This window comes from Podarcis melisellensis, assembly GCF_964234715.1.
Source record: "Podarcis melisellensis genome assembly, chromosome: 12".
Taxonomy (NCBI): Eukaryota; Metazoa; Chordata; class Lepidosauria; order Squamata; family Lacertidae; genus Podarcis; species Podarcis melisellensis.
Window position 1 is genome coordinate 61,098,733 of NC_138544.1, and position 11,765 is coordinate 61,110,497.

At 48.2% G+C, this 11,765-nt stretch overlaps 1 protein-coding gene across 1 annotated transcript in view; it reads right to left on the reverse strand.

Moving 5' to 3' along the window:
* Positions 1-11,365, reverse strand: part of LOC309380861 (androgen receptor-like) — a gene marked incomplete at its 5' end in the record, with an annotated part of 118,001 nt that extends 106,636 nt beyond the window's left edge. The window contains one exon of the mRNA XM_081930955.1: positions 10,755-11,365. Within this exon, the coding sequence (XP_081787081.1) occupies positions 10,755-11,365 (611 nt within the window). The remainder of the gene's footprint in view (positions 1-10,754) is intronic.
* Positions 11,366-11,765: the final 400 nt, after the last annotated feature.

Sequence of the window (11,765 nt, forward strand, 5' to 3'; positions counted from 1 at the left end):
GCGGCGTCCGTGTGGGCTGCCGCTCTTGCGGCAACTGTACAGGCAGCCGCTCTCACGGCGGCCGTACAGGCTGTATGGGCAGCCGCTCTCCTGGCGACCATATGGGCTGCCATGCATGCACAGTCCGTACAGGACATTGTGTGCGCACCCATCATCCAGGACTTGTTACCATATTACAGCTGCCACAAAATCTATCAGCATGCCACCAGAACCAGGGAAGCCTTGCCAATTGCAGCTCACACAGTTGAAGCGAAATAAAAGACAGAAGAGTAGATCAGGAAGAAAGTTCCCCAGACTGCCGGAAAAGATAACAGTAGCTTCAGCATCTGATTCATTGCAGGCTGCTGAGGGGTTGGACTCCTTAAGATCACCAACTGACTATGAGACACCTGGAAAGCACTCAGCCTCAGATGACCTCCACTCCAAAAAGTGGGAAAGAGGATTTGACAGTGACCAGTATTGATTCTTTTGATAGCAGCGCCATATTCTCAACACAAAGTGAGAAGTGTTTGGACAAATCACTGATTTGTACATCAGTTCCCCCATGGCACAACTGTACCTTCCCCACACTCAGTCTACAAACCATGGGACTTGTGGGTTCAGTTGGCAACATCTGTGTGTATGACTATGACATAGACATAATACAGTAAAATAATATGACATAGAAATAATACAGTACTGTGGGAAAACGTATTTTGAAGGACAAGACAAATATTTTCAAGTGGAAATTGATGCTGTTCCTCCCAAGAAGAGACAAATCTTGAACGTGAGTCACATTACTGTGTCTCGATCATGCCCAGAGGGATGGAAGGATACACTAACCTATTGCTCAGATATTTTACCTTCCTTGTTTGAAGGCTGCTGGTCACTATGTTTCTTGAAGGAAGGGTGCAGGAGGCCCAGTGGTGACCTAACTATGGTTTACTGTGAAGGAAACTGCAAGGACTGGTACCACTGCTTTTGCATAGGCATTGATTCAAAAGATCTTCCAGAGGTTTTCGTGTGTCCAGACTGTCAATCCACTGTGGCCAAATAGATTTTGAAACTGCGAACTGTCATATTCCACAGGTTGGTATAATACAGCAAAATCCAAACATATAGTTTTCATCATCATGGCATGGATGGTCCTTTTCTATAGAATTCTTATTTATGGACAAAACAAAACAAAAATCCTTCCAGTAGCACCTTAAAGACCAACTAAGTTAGTTCTTGGTATGAGCTTTCATGTGCATGCACACTTCTTCAGATACACTGAAACAGAAGTTTCCAGACCCTTCTATATAGTGAGAAGGTGGGGAGGGGTATTACTCAGAAGGGTGGTGGGAATGGGTGGTTGGCAGATAGCTGTGATGAGCCTGTTGACGACTCTTAACGACTGCAATAGGTCTTACAGGAAAAAGCAAGGGGTGAGAAGGTGAAAAATGGCTTTGTCATGTATAATGAGATAAGAATCCAATGTCTTTGTTCAGACCAGGTCTCTCCATGGTTTTAAGTTTGGTAATAAGTTGCAATTCAGCAGCTTCTCTTTCCAGTCTATTTCTGAAATTCCTTTGTAGTAAAACAGCTACTTTGAGATCTTGTATAGAATGTCCTGGGAGATTGAAGTGTTCTCCTACTGGTTTCTCTGTCTTGTGATTCCTGATGTCAGATTTATGTCCATTTATTCTTTGGCGTAAGGTTTGGCCTGTTTGTCCAATATAGAGAGCTGAAGGACACTGTTGGCATGCTAGAATGCAAGAACTGATTGGCTTGCAGGAAAAGACCAATCAGGCTCCAGGAGGGAAGCAGAATCAGCCAGTCAGACGGGACTCATTGTGTAAATAATGTATATAAAAGCCTGAGGTTTGGGGGGGAAATTCAGTCACTGTTTTACAAGCTGCAATAAAGAGCATGAAATCACTACAGGACTCTGAGCATATTTAATTTTCTTTGACCTTACCACCTTGGGTGACCCTGCTGGGAGTACGAGATTCCCAACCGCTTCACTCACAAGGGTCATAGGAATGTGCAAGCCCACTCACCATGACAAGTGAGAGAACTGAGATAGATTGCACTGAGCCCTGGTCTCGTTAGACAAAGCGTTCCACCAAAAAGGCTCTGGCTCTGGTTGAGGACAGCTGGATATGTTTTGGGCCAGGGACCATCAGTAGGTTGCTGTTAGATGAGCGTCACACTCATGGGGGGTGTATTGGAAGATAATTCCCACAGATAAGAAAGGTCACAGACTGTTTAGGGCTTTAAAGATTAGCACCAAAACACTGAACCTGATTCGATACTCCACCTGGAGCCAATCCAGCTGATGACCAACCAACTGAATGTGGGCTCTCCACAAAGTCCAAGTAAGAACTCATGCATCTGCATTTTAGACCATTTGGAGTTTCTGGAGCAGTCTCAAGGGTAGCCCTACACACCTCTCTCTCTCTCTCTCTCTCTCTCTCTCTCTCTCTCTCTCTCTCTCTCTCTCTCTCTCTCTCATTTATACCCTGCCCTCCCCGGCTCAGGTGTACAGCAAGTTAAAGTAGTCTAGTTTGCAGGTGACTACTGCATGGATCACCATGGCTAGGTTGGAAAAGGTCCGGTACGGTAAAAATCGCCTAACCTGACATAGATTCAAAAATTCCAGTTTGGCTACATTTGTGACCAATGCCTCCATAGAGACAGAGGCATTCAGGATCACACCGGGACTCCTGATGGCGGCTACAGGTAACTATTGCTCCCCATGAAGAGCTGGGAGCTGGCAAACCGAACTGAAATCATTCTGGCCCAGCCATTGGATGACCATCTTTAATGGGTAGAGATTCAGCTGACTCCGTTTCCTCCATCCCAGCACACCCACCTAAAAATTGGCCAATATATCCAAGGTAGCATCTGGCCAGGGCCATGAAGCAGTAGATCCATGATGTTTGTGGTCAGATCTGTGGGTATGTACAAGATATTTGAATAAAGGGTGAATTAGGCGTTCCCCAATGAAAAACTTGTGATGATCCATGAGGATCCGTGCTTCAAAACCACGTTTTTGGGCCATGGAGTGGCCACGAAGCCGTGGATCTGAGTTTTTTGTGGTGCAGGCTGTACCCATGGCCATGATGTGTGATTTGACGGTAAGTTAGGGTTGGCCCAATGCAAAAAGCATGAGGATCCATGAGGATCCGCGCTTCAAAACCATGTTTTTGGGCCACGGTATGACCAGGGAGCCGTGGATCTGAGTTTTTTGTGGTGCACGCTGTGCCCCTAGAACCATGGAATCATAGAATCATAGAGTTGGAAGAGACCACAAGGGGCATCGGGTCCAACCCCCTGCCAAGCAGGAAACACCATCAGAGCACTCCTGACATATGGTTGTCAAGCCTCTGCTTAAAGACCTCCAAAGAAGGAGACTCCACCACACTCCTTGGCAGCAAATTCCACTGTCAAACAGCTCTTACTGTCAGGAAGTTCTTCCTAATGTTTAGGTGGAATCTTCTTTCTTGTAGTTTGGATCCATTGCTCTGTGTCCGCTTCTCTGGAGCAACAGAAAACAACCTTTCTCCCTCCTCTATGTGACATCCTTTTATATATTTGAACATGGCTATCATATCACCCCTTAACCTCCTCTTCTCCAGGCTAAACATGCCCAGCTCCCTTAGCCGTTCCTCATAAGGCATCACTTCCAGGCCTTTGACCATTTTGGTTGCCCTCCTCTGGACACGTTCCAGTTTGTCAGTGTCCTTCTTGAACTGTGGTGCCCAGAACTGGACACAGTACTCCAGGTGAGGTCTGACCAGAGCAGAATACAGTGGCACTATTACTTCCCTTGATCTAGATGCTATACTCCTATTGATGCAGCCCAGAATTGCATTGGCTTTTTTAGCTGCCGCGTCACACTGTTGGCTCATGTCAAGTCTGTGGTCAACCAAGACTCCTACATCCTTTTCACATGTACTGCTCTCAAGCCAGGTGTCACCCATCTTGTATTTGTGTCTCTCATTTTTTTGCCCAAGTGCAATACTTTACATTTCTCCCTGTTAAAATTCATCTTGTTTGTTTTGGCCCAGTTCTCTAATCTGTCAAGGTCGTTTTGAAGTGTGATCCTGTCCTCTGAGGTGTTAGCCACCCCTCCCAGTTTGGTGTCATCTGCAAATTTGATCAGGATGCCCTTGAGTCCATCATCCAAGTTGTTGATAAAGATGTTGAATAAGACCGGGTCCAAGACAGAACCCTGTGGCAACCCACTTGTCACTCTTCTCCAGGATGAAGAGGAACCATTGATGAGCACCCTTTGGGTTCGGTCAGTCAGCCAGTTACAAATCCACTGAGTGGTAGCATAGTCAAGACCAAATTTTACCAGCTTCTTTACAAGAATATCATGGGGCACCTTGTCAAATGCCTTGCTGAAATCAAGGTAGACTACATCCACTGCGTTCCCTTCATCTACCAGGCTTGTAATTCTGTCAAAAAACGAGATCAGGTTCGTCTGACATGACTTATTTTTCAGAAATCCATGCTGACTATTGGTGATCACAGCATTCCTTTCTAGGTGCTCACAGACTGTTTGCTTAATGATCTGCTCCAGAATCTTCCCTGGTATTGATGTCAGACTGACTGGGCGGTAATTATTTGGGTCCTCTCTTTTCCCCTTTTTGAAAATAGGACAACATTTGCCCTCCTCCAGTCTGCCGGGACTTCGCCTGTTCTCCAGGAATTCTCAAAGATGACTGCCAGTGGTTCTGAGATCACATCTGCCAGTTCTTTTAATACTCTTGGATGCAGTTCATCTGACCCTGGAGACTTGAATACATCTAGACTAGCCAAGTATTCTTGTACTATCTCCTTAGTTATTCTGGGCTGTGTTTCCTCTGCTGAATCATTTGCTCCAAATTCTTCAGGTCGGGCATTGTTTTCTTTATCGGAGAAGACTGAGGCAAAGAAGGCATTGAGGAGTTCAGCCTTTCTGTGTCCCCTGTTTGCATTTCACCATCTTCTCCTCTGAGTGACCCCACGGTTTCTTTGTTCTTCCTTTTGCTACGAACATACCCATAAAAGCCTTTTTTGTTGCTTTTAACCCTCTAGCAAGCCTGAGTTCATTCTGTGCTTTAGCTTTTCTGACTTTGTGTCTACACGTGCTGGCTATTTGTTTGAATTCCTCTTTGGTGGTTCCCCCCTTTTCCATTTTTTGTACGCATCCTTTTTAAATCTTAACTCAGTTAAAAGTTCTTTAGATAGCCACCCTGGCTTCTTTAGGCACCTTCCATGTTTCCGTCTCATTGGTATTGCCTGAAGTTGTGCTTTTACTATCTCCCTCTTAACAAACTCCCAGCCATCATGAACTCCCTTTCCTTTTAGTAGTACTGTCCATGGGATCTCACCCAGCACTTCCCTAAGTTTTATGAAGTCGGCTTTCTTAAAGTCAAGAAATTGAGTCCTAGTATGCTTGGCTGCTCCTTTCCACTGTATAGTAAACTTCAGAAGAGCATGATCACTCGTGCCTAATGATCCTTCCATTTCTACCCCACTAACCAGGTCATCAACATTGGTTAGGACCAGATCTAAAATGGCTGTTCCTCTTGTTGCTTCTCCCATTTTCTGAAGTTGTCTGCAAGGACAGTGAGGAATCTGTTTGACCTTATGCTCTTGGCTGAGTTTGACATCCAACAAATATCCGGGTAATTGAAGTCCCCCATTACTACTATCTCCCTTCCTTTTGCATGCTTGGCCATCTGTTCCAGGAAGGCATCATCTATGTCCTCCGTTTGGCTTGGGGATCTATAGTAAACTCCCACAATGAGGTCACTGGTATTCTTCTCTCGCTTAATTTTCCCTTAATTTCCCTGACCATGATGTGTGATTTGACAGTGAGTTTGGGCGGATCTAGAGCAAAAATCATGAGGATCCATGAGAATCCGTGCTTTGAAACCACATTTTTGGTCCATGGAGTGGCCAGGAAGCCGTGGCTCCAAGTTTTCTGTGGTGCAGGCTGTGCCCCTGGACATGATGTGTGATTTGACGGTGAGTTTGGGCTGGCCCAATGCAAAAGGCATGAGGATCCATCAGGATCCGTGCTTCGAAACCACGTTTTTGGTCCATGGCGTTGCCAGGAAGCCTTGGATCCATGATTTTTGTGGTGCAGGCTGTGCCCCTGGCCATGATGTGTGATTTGACAGTGAGTTTGGGCGGATCTAGTGCAAAAAGCATGAGGATCCATCAGGATCCGTGCTTCGAAACCACGTCTTTGGACCACGGTACAACCAGGAAGCCGTGGATCTGAGCTTTTTGTGGTGCAGGCTGTTCCCCTGGACATGATGTGTGATTTGACAGTGATTTAGGTGTGGCCCAATGCAAAAAATGTGAGGATCCATCAGGATCCATGCTTCGAAACCACGTTTTTGGACCACGGTACGACCAGGAAGCCGTGGATCTGAGCTTTTTGTGGTGCAGGCTGTTCCCCTGGACATGATGTGTGATTTGATGGTGATTTAGATGTGGCCCAATGCAAAAAGCATGAGGATCCATGAGGATCTGTGCTTCGAAACCACGTTTTTGGGCCATGGATTTGCCAGGAAGCCGTGGATCCATGATTTTTGTGGTGCAGGCTGTGCCCCTGGCTATTATGTGTGATTTGACAGTGAGTTTGGGGTGGCTCAATGTAAAAAGCGTGAAGATCCATGAGGATCCGTGGTTCGGAACCATGTTTTTGGGCCACGGTATGACCATGAAGCTGTGGATCCGTGATTTTTGTGGTGCAGGCTGTGCCCCTGGCTATGATGTGTGATTTGACTGTGATTTAGGTGTGGCTCAATGCAAAAAGTGTGAGGATCCATGAGGATCCGTGCTTCGAAACCACGTTTTGGGGCCATGGTACAGCCACGAAGACGTGGGTCCATGATTTTTGTCTTGTGTGTTCTGCCCATGGCCATGATGTTTGATCTGATGGTGACTTTAGGCTGATCTTATGCAAAAACCATGAGGATCCATGCTTCAGAACCACATTTTTGGGCCACAGTATGGCCAGGCAGGTGTGGATCCGAGTTTTTTGTGGTGTAGGCTGTGCCCATGGCTATGATATGTGATTTGACGGTGAGATTGGGTTGGCCCAATGCAAAAAACGTGAAGATCCATGAGGATCTGTGCTCCAAAACCACGTTTTTGGGCCATGGTATAGCCAGGAAGCCGCGGATCCTTGATTTTTCTGGTGGATGCTGTGCCCATGGCCATGATGTTTGATCTGATGGTGACTTTGGGCTGATCTAGTGCAAAAATCATGAGGATCCATGAGGATCCGTGTTTTCTAACCATGTTTTTGCGCCCCTGCGGCCCCACGAAATAGTGGATGCATGATTTTTTTGATGCTGTCTACAGAGTAAGACATGGTCGACAGTATTATGGTGGTTTTATTTAATTTGAATGAAAAAAATCATATGAATTCACGAGGATCCGTCTAGATCCGCCTTTCCCTTTTTTTCCTTTTAGCGCACTAGCCGTCGGAGAGGTGGGCTCGGGCTGGGCTTGGGTTCAGCCGCGTGTTTACCTCTCCTCCTTTCCCTCGCCGGCGGGAGCGCTATGGTGAGGGCAGGAGGGTGAGGGCTTCTCCTTTCCCCCTCCACGCTTGTTCCTGGGTCCCTCCGGCCCGGAGCTCTGGATAGCCGGGCGTCCCTCTCCTTTTCCTCGGCGCAGCAGCAGCGACAGGGGTTTGCGCAGCCTTCCTCTTGCTTCTTCTGCCTGCTTTTGGCACGCTAGCTGCGGTTGGGGGGGAGGCTCTGCCACGTGTCTTTTCACGGCTTCCCTTGCCCTCCCGGTGCTCTTTCCTACCTCTCCCTTCTCAGTGGCAGCGTTGGCGGCAGCAGCAAGGTCTCGGCTCCGTGTCTTTCTTTGCCCGCTACTTCTCTCTCCTCTCTACTCTTTTCCCCTGCGCCAGCTTCAGGATCTTCTTGGTTGCTGGGCAGTCCCCGCTTTCCTTCCTGGCTCGGCATAGGGGGAGGGGTCGGCAGCTCCCTCAGTTGCGCATTGGGCACCCCCGGTTCCCTGTCGGATGTGGCGGCGGCAGCAGCAGCAATCCCCAACTACCTTATGACTGGGATGGTGAGGGAGAGGAGACATTGCCGTCTGTCCAATGGAGCTGCAGTCCATTTTCCAGTAAAATGAAAACGAATTTTTCTATACTTGCCCTTAAGCAATTCATTAGCCCTGCCATTTGCACCAGCAAGATTCAGCTGTTCCGTTTTGAGGAAAGTGGGCTTTACCACCCAGTGATAACGTGAGAAATAAATATTATTCAACAGCTCAGATTGCAATTCTTTAAAATCACAAGGGGGCCAGGAGTCACAAATGCAAAGGCCAATTATAGCTCCGTTCACATCAGTGGGAGGCATTCCCATTAGATTCCACAGAGAGTTGGATACAGCCCAAGAAAAGTATTAGAAAGGGAAAGGGTAATCAACTGCTTACAAAGTATATTCCTTAAAATAAAATAAAAAACCACTTGAGTACACTAGTTTGCTTCTCATCCACAGTCTATCAAATTTCTACATCTGAAACTGCCAAAAGGTTTCCCACGAGGTGGAGGATGCGAAATTGATACAGCACATTCAGGGATGGCACTCCGAGGGGATTTAAATACTTACTCCCTATAAGTCCCTAAAAAGACTTCTTGGGAAACAACTGAAATGTTATGGTCACTGTTCCAGGTATTAGGCATGCAAAATCTTAAATTCTATCTATTTCCACTTTGTCCTGGGCAGAACTGATTCGTGCTGTGTGTGCAAAAGGGCCAAAAAAGAAGGGTGGTGGAGACATATAGCAGATGTGTTCACACGTGAATCAACTTTTGAGTCAGGAGACCTGAGCAACAAACCCCATTTTCTCTGACTCAATAGATTCTATGGGCCAGCATCGATGCATCGCCCAAGATGCATCACACAGGTACCACACAGGTACCACTTGCATTCCTCACCAATGATTTATGGCAAGATCTGGACAGTGCCCCTTGCTAAGCAAAGAGAAAAGCAGCATTTTTAAAAAGGCACATGCATAAAGGCACGTACTGATCAATTTTGTGTTTATATTTTTTATATCAATTGCATTTTCCAACCTTCCATTTAGAAAAGAGTACAGTTAAAGCTTGCAAAAGTTATTAACTGCTTGCTATATTTGTCAACAAACTATGAGATCTCTCTTGCTGGTAAATAATATTTGCAGCACAGCTTAACTCAAAATGCAGTCTCACTTCAGAAGTGAGAGTTCATCCACATTTATGGGCACAAATTTACCCAGTTTAATTTTCCCATGCATTTCTAGAAACTCCCTGGAGCACCCAGAATAGAAACTTTAAATAAATACAGGGCCTTGCAGAGCCAGGCAGAGGCCCGGACCAGGTAGATAATGTGCCCCCCCTTTTCTTACCCTGGGGATAAATGAAGTCTTATAAATAAGTAAGTATATAAACAATTTTCACAAAAGTTATGCTGACAAATAATTTTATTTACCCGATTAAACTGGGGTAAGGTTTTTTGGTTTTTTTGAGGGGAAGGGTGAATATAGTTTTTGCTTTATCTATACTTGATTGGCAAGCTCAGCAGGCAGGTTGCAAACCTGATGGTATTTACCTCTGAGTAGCTCCAGAGCCCCCTTCACGGATCACTGCCTTGCCATGGCGAAGGGGCTTGAATAACTCAGAGAAGCTATGAGCTATGCTGTGCAGGGCCACCCAAGATGGACAGGTCATAGTAGAGAGTTTTGACCAAACGTGATCCACCTGGAGCAGGAACCGGCAAGCCACTCCAGTATCCCTGCCAAGAAAACTCCATGGACAAGGATACCCCAGGTAGTGTGGTTGCTGACCTTGAGCCAGACATCCTGGAGAGTGAAGTCAAATGGGCCTTAGAAAGCATTGCTAATAACAAGGCCAGTGGAAGTGATGATATTCCAGCTGAACTATTTAAAATTATAAAAGATGATGCTGTTAAGGTGCTACACTCAATATGCCAGCATACATCCCAATCCGAAAGAAGGGCAGTGCCAAAGAATGCTCCAACTACCGCACAATTCCACTCATTTCACACGCTAGCAAGGTTATGCTTAAAATTCTACAAGGCAGGCTTAAGCAGTATGTGGACCGAGAACTGCCAGAAGTGCAAGCTGGATTTAGAAGAGGCAGAGGAACCAGAGACCAAATTGCAAAAATGCGCTGGATTATGGAGAAAGCTAGAGAGACATCTGCTTCTGCTTCATTGACTATGCAAAAGCCTTTGACTGTGTCGACCACAGCAAACTATGGCAAGTTCTTAAAGAAATGTGAGTGCCTGATCACCTCATCTGTCTCCTGAGAATTCTCTATGTGGGACAAGAAGCTACAGTTAGAACTGGATATGGATATGGATATGGACAGATCGTGAAGCTGAGGCTCCAATACTTTGGCCACCTCATGAGAAGAGAAGACTCCCTGGAAAAGACCCTGATGCTAGGAAAGATGGAGGGCACAAGGAGAAGGGGACGACAGAGGACGAGATGGTGGGACAGTGTTCTCGAAGCTACAAACATGAGTCTGATCAAACTGCGGGAGGCAGTGGAAGACAGGAGTGCCTGGCGTGCTCTGGTCCATGGGGTCACGAAGAGTCGGACACAACTAAATGACTAAACAAGCTCCAGAGCAGAGCGTGGCTTGAACCAGCAACCATTGGGTCAAAGCCCTCCTTTGGACCCCTGCCATGCACCAATTCACGCCCAAGGAAATTGCAGGAGGCCCTTGGTGAGGACTGTCTGAGCAAGTGTTAGCCCTTTACCTCATGTCTCCGTAGGCCCCCGGGTAGCCTTCCATTCGTGGGATGAGCTCTGTCTGGATGCATCCGGCAGCTGGGGCGAAGGGCATCCTGCCCACCATGACTCCGGGGTACCACACCTTGGACGGTGGGAACTCTGTGCCCTCTTGTCCAGATGGCGGGTCCTGGCACCTGGCGTAGCCGCAGGAGGCCGGGGGTGTGCCTTCATAGAGCTGCCCTTCCGCGGTGAAGAAGGGGTGCCAGCCCGGGCCACGAGGGCCGGCATAGTGGGGCGCCAAGGCAGCAGGCACATCCCGGGCGCGCCGGCACTGCGGCTCCAAGGGGCTCTCCCGCTTGATGTGCCCACGGGAGGACAGGTCCAGCTGGAAGTTGTAGTAGTCGCGATTCGGGAAGGCCCTCGACAGCTCCTCCAGCTTCTGAGAGCCTTTGTGGCGGCTCAGGTATCCCGGCCCTTCCATGACCAGCGCTCCGCCGCCTCCCGCTTCGGCTTCCAAGATCTTGCAGCAGCCCAGAGTCGGGGGCCCAGCGTTCGCGCCAGCGAACATGCAGTCGCCGCGGGTCGCCGCCACCTCGCCGCCGCTGGGCTCGTCGAGCGCTTCCACCAACAAGCCCATGGAGGCGGAGACGGCTTTGCCCAGCTCCTTGGAGCTCTCCCTCAGGTAGTCACTTTTGTCGCATAGGGCTTCCTTGCCTCCTCCGCGGGGCTCGCCTCCTTCTGCCGCCTGCAGAAGATTGCTCTCGCCCAGCATGTATTTGAAGTCCCCCGGGCAACTCTGGAAAGAAGGGCCTCCCAGTAGGGCCAGAGAGGACGGGGCGGACAAGGACGCGGCGGGCACCTTCCGCTTGTCAGGGGGCTGCAGCATTTTGCTCACCCGGGGCTGCTCCTCCAACGAAGCCGGGTCTTGCTGGTGCGCGCTGGGCTCTTGAAAGTAGAACCCCAAGGAAGACGACCCTGCCGTCGCGGAGACCGACGCCTGGTGACTGGGGCGAGCCTCCCCCCGCATGGGTCCGGGG